Source organism: Miniopterus schreibersii, assembly GCF_964146895.1.
Source record: "Miniopterus schreibersii genome assembly, chromosome: 16".
Taxonomy (NCBI): Eukaryota; Metazoa; Chordata; class Mammalia; order Chiroptera; family Miniopteridae; genus Miniopterus; species Miniopterus schreibersii.
In genome coordinates this window covers 34,073,840-34,089,541 of record NC_138116.1, presented here as the reverse complement: position 1 = coordinate 34,089,541, position 15,702 = coordinate 34,073,840, and the positions used below count along the sequence as shown (strand labels likewise).

The 15,702-nt window shown below is 56.4% G+C and overlaps 2 protein-coding genes across 2 annotated transcripts in view; one reads left to right on the top strand and one right to left on the bottom strand.

The window, feature by feature from the left end:
* The first annotated feature begins 2,315 nt into the window (after window positions 1–2,315).
* Window positions 2,316–7,437, top strand: PIMREG (PICALM interacting mitotic regulator). Its single transcript, XM_081162389.1, has 5 exons — window positions 2,316–2,378; window positions 2,941–3,269; window positions 4,909–5,204; window positions 5,703–5,798; window positions 6,405–7,437. Exons 2-5 carry the CDS (start codon window positions 2,976–2,978, stop codon window positions 6,436–6,438), a joined length of 720 nt encoding a protein of 239 aa, XP_081018515.1. The 5' UTR covers window positions 2,316–2,378; window positions 2,941–2,975; the 3' UTR covers window positions 6,439–7,437.
* A 170-nt stretch (window positions 7,438–7,607) lies between these two features.
* The window catches only part of PITPNM3 (PITPNM family member 3), a gene marked incomplete at its 5' end in the record, with an annotated part of 72,578 nt that continues 64,483 nt past the window's right edge, over window positions 7,608–15,702 (bottom strand). The window contains 2 exons of the mRNA XM_081162041.1: window positions 7,608–11,608; window positions 13,059–13,187. Of these exons, the coding sequence (XP_081018167.1) occupies window positions 11,306–11,608; window positions 13,059–13,187 (432 nt within the window). The 3' untranslated portion in view covers window positions 7,608–11,305. The remainder of the gene's footprint in view (window positions 11,609–13,058; window positions 13,188–15,702) is intronic.

The following is a 15,702-nucleotide window of genomic DNA, read 5'->3' as shown; positions in this document are numbered from 1 at the left end:
GAAAGAATAAAGAAACGCACTTGGCACACTCACGTGCCAAGGTAAGGGCTGGACAGAGCTAAGCTGTTGTATGGATGACCATGAAGTGCCAGGCGTTGTGACAGGTGCTGACAGACAATTGTGGCAGTCACTCCAATCTGAGAGACTGGTTCCCAAGTGTTTCACTCCCACTAGTCTTTCCCACACTTTCAGCTTAGTTTTCCTAAAAATAACAATTCTTGCTCCCTTCCGCTCATATTTTATTGGTAAAAGGCATGAATTAAATTCCTTAATTACAATAAGAAATACTAGTGGCACAAACAGGCTTTGGAACAAACACTTCTGATGCTGGGGAAACAGTTCGTCTAGGGAAACAAGAGGAGCAGGCCAACTAGAGCGGTGAGTCACTGTAAAATCAATGTAATGAGCTGTCACCAGTATTTTAAAAAATAAAATAAATAAAATATCCAAGGACATCTCACATAGTCAAGTATTGTTTCAGGAAACATGTGCTTCAGTTGTATGTGTGTGCTGGATACTGGTCCCGTTAACATGATATTCCCTGTGCAAGGAGACCCCCCTTGCACAAACACACACTCAAAGCACACACTCACAAAGCACATACTCAAACACACACTCTAGCCCACACTCACACACTCAAGCACACACATCCTTTGCTTGGTTAACTCATTCTCTAGGTCTCAGCTTTAAATGACATAATTTTTGTGTCATAATTTTCTTTGATTAATTGGTTATCGATAGCTTGCTTCATGAATGTCTGTCTCCCCCACACACTAGATTTGAGCTCCATTTGGGGTAAAGATGCATCCGTTTCATTGACTTCGTGGCCCTTTTCTTTTCTAATATTTTTATTGATTTTTACAGAGAGAGGAAGGGAGAGGGAAAGAGGGAGAAACATTGATATGATAGCGGAACATCGATCGGCTGTCTCCTGCATGCCACCTACTGGGGATCTAGCCCACAACCGGGGCATGTGCTCTGACCGGGAATCCAACTGGCTCCGTTTAGTGCCAGCCCACTGAGCCCCACCTGCCAGGGCAGTGGCCCATTTTTAGCACAGTATTTAATCTTTCAGACACCAGTAGGTGTTTGGAAAGACCGGAGCGAGGGGACATGGGGAAGGAGGAGGGCGGCTGGGAGAGGCGGGGGTGATATTTGTTGGGGCTTTGGTTTAAGCTGCCTGCGGTGCCCCGGAGGAGCTGGGTGTCCAGGACGTGGTTAAATACCCTGCCTGGGAGAGGTGCGGGCTGAGAAGAGGCAGTGTGGTGTGGTGGGGAGGCCCCCGGACCCTGGCCCCAGGCTAGCAGAGTGTGTATCCTTGGCCCTCTACCTACTAGCTGGAGGCTGCAAGGAGGGTCAGATGGGTTCATTATATAAAGTGCTCCGAACACAGGTACTTGGTGCGTAGTGAGTTACTTGCCCCTTATGTGTTTATGTGTTTATGGTTCTCACCATGGGGGGGGGGGGAATAGGGGGTGTAGCTGAGGCCAGAGAAGTGGGTGTGATCAGCCAGAGATGCAGAGGAGGCTAAGGGCAGAGCTTCACGGGGCCCATGGGCGAGGAGTGGGGGAGACCAGGTGATAACTAAGAAAACTGAGGGGTGGGGTAGCCAGCGCGGCGTTGAGGTCCGGTAAAGGAGGGGAGGGGGGCTTTCTGAACGGTATATTTTAGCTCATTTTAGCATCTTTTGGAAGCTAAGGGAAGGGAGGGAAGGGGTCAGTGAGCTGGGGTGAAGGCAGTGCGTAACTGGAGGAGGGAGGGGAGGTATCTCGCACCTGTCCCCCCTTTCAGGACGGGTGAGGGGCAGAATGTGGGGAACGCCGAAGCGCGGTGCTCTGTCTCAGGAAGGCAGAGGGTCCACAGGGAAGTTTGAAACAAAACCTCCACGGGAACTCAGGCCCGAGTTCTTGGTGACAAATCCACTGGGACCTCAAGGCAGAATGGGCGGGGTGCCCCGCCCCGCCCCGCCCCGCCCCGCCCCGCCCGGTAAGACCAGCCCTCTTCAGTCCGTGGAGGGACCCGGGTGGCCCGGGGCTAGGCTCCGGGAGGTGGCGCGGGGGCCCGCGGGCGTCCACGGGCGGGTTCCCGCGGCGTTGCGGGCGGGACCCGCAGATACAAAGGGTCAGGCGGCGTCAGGCGGAGCCCAGCCCCGCGGGGGTCCAGAGGGATGAATGGGGGACGACCCGGCCAATCGGAGAGCAGGATTCGCGGCCGCGAGAGCAGAGAGCCAATAAGATCCGCGGTGCGACAGCGAGGCGGAGACGGAGCCAATCAGCTGTGAGGACAGGGCCAGGGGGCGGACCCGCGCGGAGTTTCAAATCGGCTGGGGTGGGCGAGGCGCATCTCTGCTGGGCTTCTGGTCGAGGTGGGCGCTGTGGGTGAGTGCAGGCCGGGGCGTAGGGGGCTTCTGTTCGGAAGAGACCTGGGGAGAGGGGGCGAGGGGGCGACTAGTTAGGGCAGGCACGCAGGTGGGGCGTCCGGGTATCGCGGGGGGCTCTGGCCAGCCGGCCAGGGTCTCGGTGGGAGCGCGCTGGGTCCGGGCGAGTTGTGCAGGAGGCGCTGGTCGCGCGGGGCCCTTTGCCCACGAGGCCGCTCCGACTCCTCCCCCCTCCCCGCCTGAGGCTGGGATGGAAAGACAGCTGCTTTAGACACTTAGGGCAAGGGACCGCAGGAAATGCTGACCAGCCTGATCAGCCTCTGCCTTCTTCTGGGCCTCGCTGGCCCCACGCCCTACTTTCAGGGAGCATACTCCTCCTGGCACTCACAGTTGCCAAGTGCACCCCTTCCCAGCCCCCCCCCCCCCCCATGGACCACCATCCCATCTCTTCCCTTGTACCCAGGGTCTCTGTGGAGCCTGGGAATGGGATGTAGGATCAGGTCTAATTAGCATATTAGAACTTATTCTTTACCGACTGACTTGCCTTTTGACATCCTTCGCAGGGTCTGGTGGACAGAATAGACTCTTGGCCTGGCAGATGGCCTCTCGGTGGCCTGGCGTGAGCGCCTCCATGCGCAGGAGATCTCTCCAGGACCAGGAGCAGCTGGAGGAGAGCGAGGTGCTGCAGCCTGCAATTGGCCAACTGGAGGCCTCCAGCGGAGCCCTGGGCTCCCTCTGCAGACAGTTCCAAAGGAGGCTGCCCCTGAGAGCAGTCAGCCTCAACCTAGGGGCAGGCCCTTCCTGGAAACGCCTAGAAACCCCAGAGCCAGGGCAGCAGGGCCTCCAGGCTGCAGCTCGCTCAGCTAAGACCGCCTTGGGCGCCATGTCCCAGGTAATGCCAACCATGTCCTGGTCAGCTGCTGCCCTAAGGAGCCCCCAAGAATATAGACTCCACGAAGACAAGGGCTTTGATTTGTTCATTGCTGTGTCCCCAGCACCACCCAAACAGTTCCTGGCACATAGTAGGTGCTCCACAAATAGTTGAGTGAGTGAATGGAAAGTGTCATGGAGGAAACATCCTCACAATACAAGATGATAGAGCTGTGTTGTGATGGAAACCACAAGGTAGTAGCTAATGATGGGAGGACACCAAAAACAAGCTTAGTCAGTGAAGGCTTCCTGGAGGAGGTGATTCCATGGAATTCACCCACGAAAGAGGAAGAAAGGAGCGTATAAGACAGGTGAAATGGTATGAGTCCAGATCCTGAGCAAAAGCTGAAGAGAGCTGGCAGGAGCTTAGTCTGGGTATCGCCAGAGAGCAAGGTAGGGTAGTGAGAAGGGGGTCCAGTATGCTAAAGGTGATTAGACACTCCCCAGAGAGACTGGTAGTCTCAGGAGCCAGTGGGAAGAATTTACAATGGGGTGGGAATCAGATCTAATTAGCATATTAGACCTTGATCTTTAGCTACTTGGTGGAAAAGGGGGTAGAAGCAGATTCTCCCACGAGGGGGATCTGAGCGTCTGGCCTTGCAAACGAGTGAACAATTTCATGAGCTGCTCAGAAGGTAGATTTGAGAGGGTTTGGTGTCAGATGAGATGTATGGGCAGGAAGATGTCACTTATGTTGGGTGTGAGGTGCCCATGGGCCTTCCAAGTAGATGTGTCTTCAGACCTGCAGTTGGAGATGTATGGAGGTGTCACCTAGGAAGGACAGAGGCCATGAGAGTGAATAGACCTCCAGGGAGAGAACTGAGGGTAGGAGGGGGTGCTCCTCGGTATCTGATTGGGAATCTGAAGATATGGGAGAAGGAAGATGTTTGTGGACCCTTTGTAGAGAGGCCTCTGAGCCAAATGTTAGTCCTTGTATAGAAGAACCCTGGTTGCTTTGTCCCCGGGGATCAGAAGTGAACCGAGATAGCCTGCCCAAGGGCACAGCACTCACCAAATGTAACTCGGGTCTCGCTCTAACGACCCTGGACTCTGGTTTGCCGAGGCAAAGGCAGTCTAGCTGAGGAAGAGCTTCCACAGCCGTCCCCCAGCGGTGTGGAAAGCCCAAGAGTTAGGGCTTGGCCCTGTGGGCAATGAGCAGCCTTAGAAGGGTCTTGAGCAGCTGAGTGTCATGATCAGGAGTCGCCTTGAGAAGGATTTCTGTGCGTCGGTCTGGAGTATGGAACAGAGTGACACCAGAAGCAGGAGGACACATTATGTTGCAGTATCCTGGGGGGCAGGCTTTGCTCTTGAGTCCCTGGATCAGTCTGTGTCTGAAGGAGAGTTTGGACTTAGGTGAATGGAGGCTCTATGCACCAGAGTGGTTCTGCTGCTGACCACTGCACTCATACCCTGGGGGCCCCGAGCTGGGTCCCTGCAGTGGACCCATGTCACATGGCATCAACCATATCCCTCACCCTTGAGACTGAAAGCTGTCTGTGTGTGTAGGACAGCTGATAGGTGGAGGGGTCGGAGGTATGGCTTAGAGACCAGGGTGGCTCACCCTTGACTGCTCTGTGCTCACATTTCCATGTACCTGTCAGAGAATCCAGGAGTCCTGCCAAAGTGGCACCAAGTGGCTGGTGGAAACCCAGGTGAAAGCCAGGAGGAGGAAGAGAGAGACCCAGAAGGGCAGTAGCCCCCCAGCTCGCAGCCTGAGCCAGAGGAGCACCCGGCTGTCTGGAACCACCCCTACCCGCTCAACTCTGGGCCCCTGGGAGAGGGAGCGTCACCGCCTCTCAACCCAAAAGGGCCCACATGCCCACCCACTGCGGAGGTCCAGGAGGGAGGCTGCCTTCCGGAGCCCCTACTCCTCTACAGAGCCCCTTTGCTCCCCCAGGTAAGTGGAAGAATGCCTTATCCCCAAAACACTAACGGGCCCCAGGGGCTCCCTAGAGCCAGGGGCACCCTGAGCTGAGTCACATCCATGTTCTGGCCCAGCTCTGCGCCACACTAGCCAGGGATCTGGGGAAGTCTTTCAGCACCTTAGTTTCCTCATCTATAAAAAGAAGAGGTGAGCTTAGCTCTGCTTGTGTCACAGTCTCCCAAGCCTCCTAATGAGCCTAAAAGCCCGTTTTGAAGCCATCTGGAGGCTGAGGCTCAGTGGGGAACAGCAAGGCTTACCTTTTTGCAGGATCACCTGCCCTTGACCTTATGAGCCTTGATCCATCTGTTCTCTGCCAGCTGCTCAAAGTTGCTCTGATGTCAATTCCTAGAATGAGGGTCTGGGAGGATGACCAGCCCCCACCGACCCCAGGCTGCAATGCTGGGTTGGGAGGGGCTCTGGCCACAGGTTTCCAACTAGTCACTGGTGCCTGTGGCTTTTCTTTCTGCTCAGTGAATCTGACAGCGACCTAGAGCCTGTAGGGGCAGGAATCCAGCATCTCCAGAAGCTGTCCCGAGAGCTGGATGAGGCCATTGTGGCTGAAGAGAGGTAAGCTGGTGTCCCATGTTTCAAATCAAAGTGGCTGGGAGGGTCCCCTTTTTAGGCAGGCCTCTGTTTCTGGCTCCAGCCCACTGTATGACCCTGGCGAGCCCCCCCCCCCCCCCCTTCTCTGAGCCTCAGTCTCTTCGTCTGCAGCATGAGACGGATGAAAGACTAGATTGGGGCAGTGGTTAAGGGTGCACCCTGGATATATGTGGCCCTCTGGGTCTTGGGCCCCCACACTTGTCCATCACCTGGAACTTCACCAGGCTCCTGAAAGACCTGTCCTGCCTCTAACACTCCCCATGGCTCCCTTATGCCCTGCCCACCCCCCATAGAATTGGGAAATGCTGCATAGCTGCTTGGAGTTCCTGGTCTGTCTGCTCAGGACCCCATCCTGAGGGCAGGGCCTGGGTCTGGAGCTGCCCTAAGGTGGGGCCATTTGTACATGGTCGTGATGAGCTCACAGGTGGGGCCCTGCCAGCTTTGACTATGTGCCGAGTGTGCCAAGTTCCCACCTTGTTACCAGGTCTGGTCCTACCTAGTCCAAACTGGGAGGGGCCCTCAGAGCCTGCAGCACCCGATGGCATCTCTCTCCTGCTTTCCCATTTCTAGTGGTGACATGACCGTTTCTCTCCTTCGTGACTGAGGACAGTGCCCTTCGGGTAAAGCCCTCCTCCCAAGCATCCTGCTCAGCATCTTCTCCCTCCTCCTCTCCTCCTCCCCCATGAGCACAGGTGCATCTTTGGAGACATGTTAAAGAACTAAGTCTTCTGGAACAACCCATAACTGATGCCCCCCAGAGTAGGAAGCGTGCAGTCTTCCTACCAGCTCAAACCAGAGCTGCTGACCTTACTTACCCCATCGCCTTCTAGCCTCGCATTCTGGGGGGAGGCTCTGGTGTCCTCACTCCCCTGTCAAGAGCACAGCAAGAGGCACAATGGGAGCTCTGTCTTGCAGGAATTGAATCATATCTGATGCCCACACCCCCACACCTAGGATCCATGCCTCCCCTTGAGTTTCTGGAGGAAGCCCCCAGGAGTTGGCACTGCCCCTGAGCTACTGCTAAGAAAGACCTGACTAACATAGGCCCAGATGAGGGCTGCTTGGGGGCATCGGCTCTCCTGCTCTGCTGCAACCACATCTGAGCCCAGCAGAGACCACCTGCCACAGCCCAAGAGTGACTGGGGAAGACCTGGGAGAGGGAAGGGGATTGTTCATTCTACTCCCCTTTTGGGCTTTGAAACACACCTCACACTTGAGCCTTGTGGTTGCCTCTTTTGCATCGTGAAGTGCAGGCTCCAGGAGGTATCTGAGAGCACTGAGCTGTGCACCCAGGAACAGGGGCTGCAAGGAGTCACCTGTGTCACCAGTGCCCAGGCTATTGGGAACCAGCTCCCATGCCTGCTCCAAAGAAAGGGATGGGAGAGGTTTCCAGGCTGTGAGACCCAGGGCCCATGGGTACCTATTTCTATTCTCAGCTCCGGACGCTGTGGGTGGCAGGGAGGTGTAGTATTGCTCAGTAGCAATTTCTGCCCTTTGTAAATTATTTAAGAAATCTGCTTTGTCATTTTATTAGAAAGAAATCAGGGTGTAACTTCCTTTGATAACGTTGCTTTTCCATAATAAAGATTCTTTCCGTATTTGACATCTCTTCTCTGTCACTGCCACCCCTGTGCCACTCTGGTCTATGTTCTGGTATCAGGCTTTGTCCCCTCACTCACCCCCACTCCAAGCCAGCCCACCTCCGGCGCAGGGAGCACAGGAGTAACGGGAAAGGTTTCTGGGCTTCACTCAGAGCAAAGCACATTTTAAAGGCAAGTAAGGTTTTTATTTAAGTGACAACGTTGGAGAGTTAAAAACCAGTTCACATCAAAATCAAGACCAGTTGTAAAAATCTTTGAACTCCATAATACTGTTTTTGTCTTGTTAGAAATCTGATATTTTACATTTTCTTTTCTAACGGATTTTGTACAAGGCAGCCATGAGGGATAGAAACCTTTTCACCACAGAACCACCCACCACGGATAATACTGAGAGTTACACACTTAGGAACAGTCAGACCAGGGACAAGACCAGACAGGCTGCCACCACCAAGTAAACAAATAGAAAGGACGCTGGGGTCCGAGCGTGGGGGTCCCCATGAGCCAGCCGCCCTCCTGTCCTGCCCCTCTTTGGTGTCACCTGCCCCTTGTCCCCACCAGAGTGGAGTCCAACTGATATTTATCCCAACCACCCTCTTGGTTTCTCAGCAAAAAGAGCAGGACCCAGACCAGGCTCCGCTGCCTGGACTTAACCCTAAGTATAATTTTTAAGAAAGTTCCTCCAAGCCCAGGGGGAGCAGGAGGGAGGTGACTTCCTGTGTCGGAGCCAAAGAGGTTAGGTTTCCAGAGCACTTGGCACCCAAACCCCCAGGTTCAGTGGGAAAGTTGGTTGTTTAAGGCGGGGTCAGCTATGAGGCTCCTTTGCAGCCTGGCGCCCCTCCCGGGTGGGCTGCGCCTGGGCTGGGTGGGGGTGTCCAAGCAGAACCCTGGCCAGCTGCACGCTGCCACGGGCCCAGCTCTCATTGGAAAATTGGTGCCACGCTTTGTCTGCAGGACACTTCTGGGCGGGTATGGGGTCCAGAGTGGTAAAAGGAGTTAAAAAGCCATGAGACACAGCCTCCCCTCTTTCAGAGAGCCCACCCTCCCCCCCAGTAATCTCTGAATACTGGGGTTCAGGCATGTTTGTTTTCTCTGGCCAGTGTCCAGGCAGGAGAGCCATTCATCCAATGCATGAAAAGCCTCCTATTTTTATTTTTTAATATTTTGCGGAGCCTAAAGAAGGAGTCGTGCTCTTTAGGAAAAAACCATGATGTCAGACAAGCAGGCCCTGGCTGTGGGGTACACCCTGAACCCCCAACAGGGCAAATGGAGAGGAAGGCAGCAGGCAGGCCCTCCAGCGGGATGGCCACCGAACTGGGAGAAACAAACATGCCACGTCAGAAACAGGGAGCTTTGGTCAGGCAGGAAGATCTGTTTTCCGGCTCCCGAGGGTCAGGCACACCGGAAGCTGGAAGGATTTTCTAGAAAACAGCCGAATGGGTCACAACTACTCTGGGGGAGGCAGCAGCCCCCTCCAGAGAACAACACCACTTGGTTCTTTGTTTTTCTCCAACATTAACTGGACGAACAAAATTGAACAAACCACTAGCGGAGAAAGTGCATATTGGTTACAGTTGCTGAGAAATCAGAACTGAAACCTACATTGTCTGAGTCTGGTCACTACACAGAATCACACAGACACAGTCACACTCACTAAAGCCCCGTGAGTGCATGTTCACAAGCTCACTGTACACCTTCAGCATCAGCTTCGGAGCCCCAATCCAGAGCTCCAGGAAGAAGAGGGGTGGCTCCCCTGCTAGGTTCCACATCCCAGCTCAGACCCCCACAATCACAGAATCCTGCTCACATGAGAGTAATACATCAGTGGCTTCTGCAAAAAGGAGATGGAGTTTCAGAGAATCAGAGTCAGCCTGCCCAAGTTTAATTTAGGGTATATTTTGGAAAGGAAGGGAAGGACTGGGGTTGAGGTGGCTAAGCCACATGAGCTGGTGCTTTATGGGGGAGCCGAGAAAAATGCCATGTGAAGGAGGAATGTGAACTGCCAGGAGGCAGGACGAAAGAGGAAGCCCGGGTGATCGTCCCTCCCCAACAGACTTGCTGGCAGCTCCTGCTGCTGAAATGCAGGTGGGGGACTGAAAGTGAAGCAGAGAGCTGGCAGAGGTGTGGCAGAGATCGGGCAGACTGGAGAAGACACGTTTCTCGTAGAGAGCAGGGTTAGGGGCTGGAAGCAGGACCCCTCCAGCCCCAGCAGGGTGCCCCATTTGCCAGTGGTGCCAGCTGCCCACCCCCCAGCAGCGGCTGTCGGGGAGTACACCGGACACATGGGAACTGCAAGAGGTAGACATTGAGCAGAAGCGACACTGGGCTGACACAGATGTCTGGGCCCCAAGGCCGCCTGGCCCATGACACGGAGCCCTGGCTGAAAGAACTGGACCATCTCAGTGACAGCACGAGGGGCTCAGAGGCTGGCCTGGGCTGCAGGGGACCAATGCCCAGGCCAGGGGCCCAGCAGCATGAGGACCTGGACAGGCTTTAAGGGGCCCCAGAAGAGCTAAGCCCTACCAATCTCAGGGGATGACCCAAGAGGAAGTTATGGGCACCAGACCAAGCTGAGTGGCAAAGGGAAGGACAGAGAATACAACAGTTTGAGCCAAAACTACATGAACTCCCAGAACTCCGGGCTCTCAGCTCTATGCCTTCCAGGAGTCAAAAGGGAGCAATGAGTCTGGGTAGTGCTGGGGAGGAGCCAGATCAGTGCCCTCTGGGAAGATGTCTGTTCCTGGGACACCAGGTTTGGGCATCAGGGTTTGGGCATTGTTGCAAAACAAATCTCTCCATGGAGGAGGGACCCCTTCCCCCCCCCACCCCAGGGCCTTCCTTTGAAGTGATGGAGCAATAGCTGCTCCCTCCCAGCCCACCCAGAGCCCCGCTCTCAGGTTGTGGCCACAGTGTAGATCACTGAGCCCTCCGAGGAGCTCTTGGGCCTGAAAAGCCTCACGGAACAGAAGTGCAGGACAGCCTAGGAGTCAAAACTCGCATCCCTCTAATCTCAGCTGGGGAGATCCCTCAATTACGTAAGGAAGGCAGGGCCCAGAGAGGGCAAGCAGCTGGCTCCAGGGCTCACAGCTAGCCCAGCTAGGCCGGAGCCCAAGGCCGCAGCCTCACAGGGGAGGGCACCAGGCAGGACTCCGGAAAGAGGAACAACTGTCCTCAAGGGCCACAGGAGAGTGGTAAAGATACTGAGGACAAGAAGGCGGGACATGAACAGCTGCAGCAGAACAGGCTGTCAGCACCAGACCCCTCCCCCCAGGGCCAGGGGACAGACACCTGAACAAAGGATGAGCCCAGGGGGCATCCTCTCACTCCCAGAAAGTGGCCACTTTGCCATAGGAGAGCCAGGCCCAAGATGGTAACTCAGAAAGTCACAGGGAGGGCAGGCGGGCACAATGCCACTCACTCGCCTCTCCACCAGACAGACACGAAGCCGTTCCTGCCAGTGGCTGTGGATCCCTGGTCTGGGGGCTTCTCCCTTTGGGCCTGCCTGTCGTTACCCCGGAAGCCTAGAGAACTCAGAAAGATGGTCGACTTGGTCAAACACTCCAGCTGGGGGGGCAGGCCTGCACCCCGGATTACACAGACATCAACCCTGACTTGGGCTTGAAGCCGCAGGCACGGGGGAGGCCGCAGTGGCTGCACTGAGACCCGGGAGGGGGGAGTCTCATGCCCTTGCAGCCTAGGGAGCCCCCTCAAGGACGGGTAGGGTTCCTCTCCTCCCCCCTTCTGTGGTCGGACGCTGCTGGACAGACACGGGAGGGAAAAAGCAGGAAAAGGCCTCTGTTGGGGAGAAGGCAGCCCCTCCGGTCCCCGCGGGCAGCCTGGTAAGGCCCCCCTGCTCGGCGCCCAGCCCGGCCCTCAGGGCACCGACTCGAACTTGGGGGGCCCGCGCGCCCAGCTGAGCGCCGGCAGGGGGCGCTCGTGGTCCTTGTCGGACTCGGGCTGGCTCTGCGCCCGCTCGGGCTTGGGGTTGGCGGGCGGGTCGGGCTGCTGCACCGACATGGTCCTGCGCAGGTGGTTGCGCTTCCGAAGGAAGTCCGGCTGCGCGTGGAGGCCGAAGCTGCCCTTGCGCAGGATCATCCGCGAGCTGTTCTTCTTGGGGCGCGCGCGGTGGCTGGCCTCCAGCGCGGCCAGGTGCGCGGCGTAGCCCTCGCTCAGGAACTGCGGAGGGGCGGGAGTCAGGGCGGCGGGGCGGGGCCGGCCCCGGGCCTGCCTCCCACCCCACCCCACCCCACCCCACCCCCACTGTCACCTTCTCTGCAACACCCTACCGTGGGCCTCCAGCTCCTCCGTGGAAAACTGGAAGCTCACTGTCATTCAAGGCTCCTGGACCTGCTTTGGACAGCTGAGCACGTCTATCTGTACCTGTAGGTCATTCCGGAATTCTCTGGATTCTTGATGGGGGTGAAACTCCCATCCTGGTCACTTTCACTAAAATCCCAAACTATATGTCTCTCCCATAGTCCACCTTCTGCCCCGTGGAACCTGGTCGTTTTCTGGCCCCTGTAACTGCCCTTCTTGCCAATCCTTACCACTGTGTTCTCAGCTCGCTACTGGACGTGCGGCCTGCTCACAGCAGCAGCGCCCGGGCCCTAGGTAGGCAGGACCTCAGGCCCCACACACCTACAGAATCAGAACCCGCCTTAAAACAAGATCCCCGCAGGAGCCACCAGCGCATTTAGTTTGAGATCAGTGCTGCTCTAGGGGTCCCCACTCGGCAGCCCCTCCAACTTCTGACCCTCCACCTGCTGGTCACTCTCAGGGTTCACACTCAACATGCCCCAAAAGATTGTCGCCTTCCCTTCAATCTGCTCCCTCAACCTGCCTCTCACCAAGCCAGAAACGGGGTGTCATCCTCGCCTTTCCCTTTCCTTCATCCCACACATCTGATCCATTCGTTACCAAATCCAGCCCATCCTGCCTAAAAAGGCCTCTCAGACCCTCCGCCTTCTCTCCTCCCTCCCACTGCCCTGCCACTTCCTCCCACCCACCTCCCACCTGGAGCCCGAGGGACTTCTCTAAATCATAAACACTCCAAAGACAGAGTCCCAGCCCGCCAAGGCGCACAGGCCCTGGCACTGCCACGGCAGCCCCCTCGCCAGCTCCGCCCCCCGTCACGCTCAGCCAGGCTGTCGCTGGCAGTTCCCAGAATATACATGTTCTCTGTCACCTCCTGACCTTTGCTTCTGCTGCTGCCTCGGTCACAAATGCTCCTCCAGGCTCCTAGAATTGTCCCTTCTAGGACAATTCCTCACACTCCTGAAAACCAACCTTGCCCTGAGTCCAGCTTAGCTATTCCTTTCGGGGCCCCACCATTCTCTGTGCTCCCTCATCTTTTATTATGGCTCTTGCCCCACTGTACTGGCATTGTCTGGAAATTTTTCCATCTCCCTGCTAGACTGGATGACATGACGTCCGATTCCACTGGGGACTCTCCCCTGCTCCCAACACAGGGTGTTTTGAGGCAGGTGCCCGGTAGTATTTGTTGAATGAATGAATGAATGAATGAGCAGACGAAGGAAAGAACAATTAAAGGAATAACCACCTCCTCCCCCTCACTCTTTCCCTCGCCCCCTCCCCAGCCCCCAGCCCCAGCCCAGCCTCCACCCACCTGGCACTGGGTTTGGTACTTCTTGGTGGGCCTGCCCACGATGAAGATCTGGGAAGGTGGCAGGCCCAGCACGCTGTAGACGGAGATGTCCTTTGTGGAGCCGTAGGCAGCACTGATTTTGATGAAGCACTGAAACACAGAGCAGCTCATGGGGGGAGAGAGGCCCAGCCAAGCCTCCCCCCAAGGATTCCTAGACAACCCTCCCCCACCAGGAAACTCCTGCTGGGGACCCTTTATCTGCACACTGTTGGAAGCCAAGTCATGGGCCTACCCTGCAGTGGCCTTCCCTCTCTGCCCCCCACCCTGCACCCCAGGCCCAATACAGGGTTCTGCCTGGTGAAGTGAGGACCACACCATGAGCTGCGCAGCACCAGGTTGTGTATCAATGGGGCAAAGCACTCCTTTGTGGACAAGGACACTGAGGGCCAGGTTGACATATCAAAGGGCCGGGACTGGAGTCAGTCCTGCATGGCCTCTGTCCCTGTGCCATCCCCACCACACCGGACTGTGGCCACTGCCTTGTCTGGCTGGTCTGATGTCCTACCCAGGAGCCTCATCCCAGTTCAGAAAACAGCCCAGCTCCTCCTCATTCCAGCATCGCCTCCAGATCCTCGCCTGCCCCCCGGGGATGAAACCCCACCTCTTTTCAGGCGCTCACTGTCTCACTGCTCCTCACTTTGAGCCCCCCCACCAGTGTCATCTTCTTCTCTCCCACCCACCCTCCCCCCAAGTTCACCAGAGACTTTTGGTCCCAGGTCACAGCTTTTCTTCCTCCTAAGTCCGACTGTCACTGGGATGAACCCCTGTCCTCGTGGATGACCCACCCACCACCTGAGCCTCTTGGGTGAGAGCCGGGACTGGTCCTCTTTACGGTCGTGGCCATCACCTCCAAGACTGAGCCCGGAATTGCCCCCTCTGGACTCTGATCTCTCGCTTTCCCACGGGACCCCGCTCCTCCCACCTCTGCTGCCTCCAGCCTCTCTGGCCTTGTCCACCTGCATTCTCCACACAGCTCTCCTGCCTCACCCTCCCCACCTGCCCGGGCTCCCCGTGGCCTCCCCGTGGCCTCGCTGGGCCTGCTCCACATCTGCCCTTTCTGTGTGCTGGCTGCTGAGAGCTTCCAGAGAGACACACAACCACCCAGCTCTAGCCCCACAGAGTCTTTCTGCTCCCCCACCCTAGAAAACACTTGCGATTTTTACTTCCCTCCCCGAGCTGCTACCCAGTCCTGGATGTTGAACCAAAGAGGGGCCCTCCCCAGCCCACTGGCCCTCTCCCCCTTCATTGGTTTATCCCCCAATCTGCCTTTAGCCCAGTGAAGGAGCAGCCTCTTTGCCCCGCCCTGTCCCACCTCCTGATGGGCCCCAGCTCACTCCTGTGACTTCAGTCCAGAGAGTCTATTCCCACCCACACCATGACCCTTCTGAGCCGAGACCCCCTTCTCTGCTCTCACCCCACTGCTCCTGCCCCTCGGCCCCTCTGAGGCGTCCCTTCTACACCGAGGTCATCGGTGTCCAGTCTTCATCATGAGGACCTTTCTCACCAAACGCACCTCTTCCCAAGGAGAGTGTCCTTCCTGAAAACTCCTCCTCCCCGATCCCAGGAAGCTTCTCTCTCCTGGCCTCCTCCCCATCTGGCTGCCTCTGGTTCCTTGGCTGGCTCCCCTTCCTGCTCTTGGGGGCTCAGCACGACCCCTTCTCACCCCTTCCCTTGGCTTCATTGACCTGCTGGGACTGACACAGCTCGTGTCCAGTGGCCATACCAGCCTCCATGTGTCCACAAATGAGCTCATCTTCCTCCAGCCTGGTCCCCTTTCATTTCATTCATTCCCTCACTCACCCCACTAACACTTACTGGGTGCCTATCCTGTCATCATTGTCTCCGATGCTGGAGATATATTGGTGACAAACGGACACGAGATCTGCCTCCGTGGAGACTACAGTCAGGTCAGATTAGCAGCCCCTGGGTTTCTCCTGGTTACTCAAGACGGATATCTGAGAGCTCCTTGCTCCCTCCATGAAACCATCACTGAGCCCTGACGATTCTACCTCCTGATCTGCCCATGCCTTTCGCTCCGTCCCATGGCTACCACCTAGACTCTGATCTCCCTGTCCCTTGCTTGGGCAGCTTCCTAACTGTCCTCCCCACCTCTTGCTTCTCCCACTAATCTGTTCTCCACACAGCTGCCAGAGGGATCTTTCTATAGCCCAAATTAGACACTGCCACTTTAAGCGTTTCCATAGCTCCCCATTGCCCTCAGCAGAGTTCATGGTCTGGGCCTGGCTTCTGAGGTTTTCAAGACCTACCAACCTGAAGCCCCTGATGACCTCTGGTGCCTCAGCTCCCAACTGGCCTCGGTCTGCCACTGCATCCCATCCTGCAGCTCTGAGAACATCCCAGGCTCTTCCTACCACAGTGCCTTTGCACATGCTGTTTCTTTGGGCACCTGACGAACTCATACTCATGCTTCAATACTCAGCTCAAAAGTTCCCACCTCCTAGAAGCCTTCCCTGCCCTCCCCAAGCAACACAAGGTCCTTTCTCTGTTTGCCATTAGGGCCTTTTCTACTTACATACCAGTAAATGGGGGATTTGCAGGCTCTCAGTCCTCTAGATCAGGGATTGGGAGACTTTTTATATGAAAG